General features: G+C 50.3%; 1 protein-coding gene across 1 annotated transcript; it reads left to right on the top strand.

Moving 5' to 3' along the window:
- Nucleotides 1-2,677: 2,677 nt before the first annotated feature.
- On the top strand, nucleotides 2,678-4,403 carry ZNF688 (zinc finger protein 688). Its single transcript, XM_006871977.1, has 3 exons — nucleotides 2,678-2,873; nucleotides 3,170-3,283; nucleotides 3,928-4,403. The coding sequence occupies exons 1-3, from the start codon at nucleotides 2,678-2,680 to the stop codon at nucleotides 4,401-4,403; spliced, it is 786 nt and encodes a 261-aa protein (XP_006872039.1).
- Nucleotides 4,404-4,849: the final 446 nt, after the last annotated feature.

The following is a 4,849-nucleotide window of genomic DNA, read 5'->3' as shown; positions in this document are numbered from 1 at the left end:
TTTACTCTCTTCAAGCTATACCTAGATCCCTGTATTCCAGAGCCCTGTTGTTCCAAGGTTGAGTATGCTTCACTATTTAGAGGTAGATGTTTTTTGACAAAAGGAGGGGAGTGATTGATTTTTCAGTCCCTGGGACCATCAAGTGAGAAGAATTGAGAGCAGGACCCTATCCAGAGAGGCAGTGATGCCAGGGATGGAGATAGAGATGGTGACGTTGACAGATGGAGTGGCTGGGGACACTGGACTCAGGGAGGGAGAAGGGCTGTGTGCTGGTGGATGGGGGTGGACCTGTGTGGTGTACTCTTTGGTTATTTGATGATGCATGGAGGGGATTGTAATCTTTGCAATGAAATGAAATACAAATAGGATGAGTGCAAAGCCGATGTTCTCCCATGTAAACCTCACAATAAAAACGTAAAAAAAAAAAAGAAAGAAAAATCAACGTATGTCATTAGGCAAATCTGATGCAAAATACCTCTTTGAAGTGTTCAAGAGCAAAGATGTCAGGTTGAGGACTAAGGTGTACCTGACCCAAGTCAGGATATTTTCAATTGCTTCATATGCATGTGAAAATTGGACAACGAAAAGGCTGACCATAGCAGAATCCATGCAACTGAGTTCTGGTGTTGGAGAAGAATATTGAAAGTACTATGGTTGCCAGAAGAACAAACACATCTGTCTTGGAAAAGATACAACCTTAATGCTCCTTAGAAGTGAGGGTGGTTAGACTATGTACTTTGGGCATCTTATCAGGAGGGACCGATTCATGGAGAATGACATCATGATTGGAAAAGTGGAGGATCAGTGAAAAAGACAACCCCCCCCAAGGAGATGGAGAGACACAGTGGCAACAACAATGGGCTCGAACATGGCAATAATTGTGAGGATGGTGCAGAGTTGTGTATAGGGTCGCTATGTGTCTGAACCTAGTGGACAGCACCTAACAACATATATTTGTATATATATTTGTATGTATGTATGTATATTTGTTGTTGTTGTTATGTGCCGTGGAGTCGGTTCCCACTCATAGTGACCTTGTACATAACCACCACCACCATATCTCAAGGTGGGCTATTTAAACCTACCAGCCCCTCCTTGGAAACCCGTATATGTTTCTGTAAAAGAATCCCCATGAGTCTGTGGACTGCAGGCACTTAACAACTATGTCAGTTTCCAGTCTAGCTTTGGTTGTTGTTGGTTTCCGAGGCTGTAAATCTTTACGGGAGCAGAAAGCCTCATTTTTCTCCCGCAGAATAGCTGGTAGTTTTGAACTGCAGACCTTGAGATTCGCAACACAATTCGTAACCACTACGCTACCAGAGCTCCTTTATCAGTGAGAGTCACACTTATAAAAGTAATTAACTCTAATGAATAAAGGATCATGTTAAGTGTCTTCTATTCTGTGCCGACTCATAGCGACCCTGTATAGGGTTTCCAAGGAAAGGCTGGTAAACTTGAACAGCCGACCTTGTGGTTAGGAGTCTAGTGCTTATCCTAAGACATCACACCAAGACTCCAAAAGACCCACAGCGACCCTGTATAGGGTTTCTGAGGAGCAGCTGGTGAGCTTGAACCGCCGACCTTGCATACCAAATGACTTTGCGGTCTGGCGCATTAACCCACAGTGCCACACCAGGGCTCCTTTTTCATTATAAACCCTATGTATTTTTTTTTTTTTTTAACCGTATACATTAATTTGGGAGCTCGGTGGCTCTGCAGGTGAAAGAGGAGGCTTTCTGCTCGCGCAAAGATTCACAGTCTCGGAAACCCTATAAGGTCGCTATGAGTTGGAATCTACTCGACGGCACTTTACATTAAAATAATGTAATTTAAAATAGGGTTCCTCCAATTCCACGGTCACTAAGGAGCTTCCTTTGTCCGCAGCTCGGGTCTAGATGCAAAGTCCGGTGCGCTGTGCAGCTGTGGACTGCAGACACATACGTGATTTCTACCTAGGCTATACCCAGCGTCCGGCCAGGGTGTATGCATCTTTCTGCAAGAGCTGGATACTAGAATCCAAATTAGGCCATCAGACAATATGGCAGTAACCCTATCTCGGTTACTCTCAGAAGCCAAAATCTTAGCTCCAGCCCAGAGTAGGTCAGAGATCGCTGGGCGGCGGGTCCTTTTAAATATTGCAGCCAATCACGGCGCAACATTTTCCTGTCCTTGTGGCCAATCATCGGTCGCTTTCTACTATGGGCAAAGAGGTACCTGAAGCCACAGGCTTGAGCTTTCTTGGAGAGGCTCTCTCTCTCCTCCCAGTCCCGGCAGCTCCAAAGAAACCCTAAAGCGGCCATTGTATTTAAGGGCAAGTGCAACGACGAGACACCATATTTGATGGGATCAGGGAATCGCGTCACAAGCCAGCCGCTAGTGACAGTCGAAGCCAGAATGCCGCCATATTTTCTGAAGGCACATTCCGGGTCTCTTAACCCAGGTCTCTATGTCCAGGCGGCCATGGAATGAATAAACACTTAGAGGTTTTATTTGTCTCCCATCAGAATCCCTGAATTCTTAGCAACCAGTCCCTGGTTCCCCCAACTGCGTTTGGACGCCAAAGCTGGGCGGAGCCCAGACTTGGGCAGCCTTTCCTGTGGACCACGAAAGCGGAGGCCGGGAGCGGGGAGACGGTGGCCGGGGACCGGGTGGCCGCTGCTCGGGGCTGGGAAGCCCCATGGCACCACCTCCGGCCCCAGCCCTGGTGCAGAGACCAGGGGAGACCGTGCCTGGGTACCAGAAGCCAGGGATCGTGCGGTTCGCGGACGTGGCCGTGTACTTCTCTCGGGAGGAGTGGGCGTGTCTGCGGCCCGCTCAGAGGGCCCTGTACCGGGACGTGATGCGGGAGACCTACGGCCACCTGGGCGCGCTCGGTGAGGCCTGGGGCTACAGCTCCTGTCCTTCTTCGTCGGGATTCACAGGGGAGCCGATAAGGAAGGACTGAGAAGATTGCGAGCCCTAAGCAGCACCAGCCACCTCCCATTCCCAGGGCTTCTGGAGGGACCAGTCCCCTTTGGGGAGTCTTTTAATCCCACATCCACTTCTCTCTGGCAGGAGCATTGCAGGCCCTGTCTGGGTTGAATACGTGTTCTGAGGAGATGCCCTCACCCTGGCAGGGGGACGCCATCTCCCGAGGGCAGCCTCTCAGGCCAGCGCTGTTCTCTCCCAGGATTCCCGGGCCCCAAACCAGCCCTCATCTCTTGGATGGAACGGGAGAGTGAGGCTTGGAGCCCCGCCGCCCAGGAACCTAAGGAGGGGGAAAACCTGGGAGGAGCTCCGAGAGGTGAGGGATTGTCCCAAGTCCCCCCTGCTTGGCTCTCCATAGCTTCCTGTCCAGCAAAGGTTTCTTTTCAGACCCCCACTTCCAGCATCACCTCGTTCAGAACGTTCAGAACTTGGGACAGTAGTCATTTTGAGGACTGTCTGAGCTAGGAGAATCAGGAACCCAACTCCAAGACAATTGGGTTGCTGAGTACCTCTCCTAGGAAACGCCATTCATTCTCCTTTAAGGATCAACTAAAAGGCCCTAAGAATGGAAGCGGCTGTAGGTCTGCCTTTCATGTTCCTCAAACAAAGCAAAATGATTCAAGAGAAAAATGTCTAGTAATTGACAAGCTGGTTCTTCTTTCCTCTTAACTCCTCCCACACACAAGCTGAGAGATCTTAAGCAAAGTATTTCATTAAAAAATCCGGCTTAACCCAAAAAACAAAACCTATTGCCTTTGATTCATTTGCTATAAGAAGTCAATCTTAAAAGATTGAACCCTGTTTACAGTCCTCCGAGGCTCCTGTGTATTAATCACTTGGCTGATACTTTCCCGGCCTATCTGGGTAGTGTTTTGGCCATGCTGTGCATAGAAGCATCTCATAACCTGAGGTGGTGTATGCAAATGTGTTATTAACTGTAACCTAATTTTTGCTTCCCAGGAAGGGTAGGGTCCGGAGCTAAGGAGTCAAAAGAAACTCCACCGAAAGAGATACCTGAAGAGTTGATTAAACGCAACCCTGACTTGCTCCCCCCCACAGCCTTGGTGAGAGCGCAACAACCCCTGAAAGCTACTTGGGACCAGACCTCGGCCCCGATGCCCAGCGTGGACGCACAGGCCAGCCAGCGGCGCCACGTGTGTGCAGACTGTGGCCGTCGGTTCACCTACCCCTCGCTGCTGGTCAGTCACCGGCGCATGCACTCGGGTGAGCGGCCCTTCCCCTGTCCGGAGTGCGGCATGCGCTTCAAGAGGAAGTTTGCTGTGGAAGCGCACCAGTGGATCCACCGTTCCTGCTCTGGGGGTCGTCGGGGAAGGAGGCCTGGGATCCGTGCTGTGCCTCGGGCCCCAGTCCGAGGTGACCGGGACCCGCCTGTGCTGTTCCGGCACTACCCAGACATTTTTGAGGAGTGCGGGTGATCGGCTGCCCCGCGCTGGAGTTGAGCCTGCAGTGTGACCTTGGCGCTAAGAACTGACTGAGCCCTGACGGAGGCTCCTGAGTCAGGAACTTGGACAACGAAATTCATCCCTGGGGTTTCCCTCAAGGATCCCTGAAGTTTCCCAACTTGTAAAAGGAAAAGTGCCTGTAAAGATTCAAATAGATTAAACCTCCTTCCTAATGTTCCATAAAAAGATTGAAGAGGGTGAGACCCTTGACTTTTTCAAAGCTTAGCAGGTACAACTGAGCTCTTTTTGTTTCCTCGGGCAAACGCTGAGGGGCGCTAAGAACTGGGGACGCAGAGGAAGGGCTGATTTTCTCCAGCAGGGAGCCTGGGAAGGGAGTGGATAGAAAAGTGCAGATGCACCTGCTACAAATCTAGTCTCGGCAACTTGTTCTAAATTACATCCCGTTTCCGAGCCTCGGT

The sequence above is a fragment of the Chrysochloris asiatica genome, unplaced genomic scaffold (genome assembly GCF_000296735.1).
Source record: "Chrysochloris asiatica unplaced genomic scaffold, ChrAsi1.0 scaffold00178, whole genome shotgun sequence".
Classification (NCBI taxonomy): Eukaryota; Metazoa; Chordata; class Mammalia; order Afrosoricida; family Chrysochloridae; genus Chrysochloris; species Chrysochloris asiatica.
The sequence above is the reverse complement of the archived record's forward strand: the minus strand, read 5'-3'. Positions and strand labels throughout refer to the sequence as shown.

Coding starts and splice junctions, on each gene's coding strand:
- ZNF688 (XM_006871977.1), top strand. CDS start 2,678: ATGGCACCACCTCCGGCCCCAGCCCTGGTGCAGAGACCAGGGGAGACC. Junction 2,874..3,169: donor CGGCCACCTGGGCGCGCTCG/GTGAGGCCTGGG, acceptor GTTCTCTCCCAG/GATTCCCGGGCCCCAAACCA. Junction 3,284..3,927: donor CCTGGGAGGAGCTCCGAGAG/GTGAGGGATTGT, acceptor TTTGCTTCCCAG/GAAGGGTAGGGTCCGGAGCT.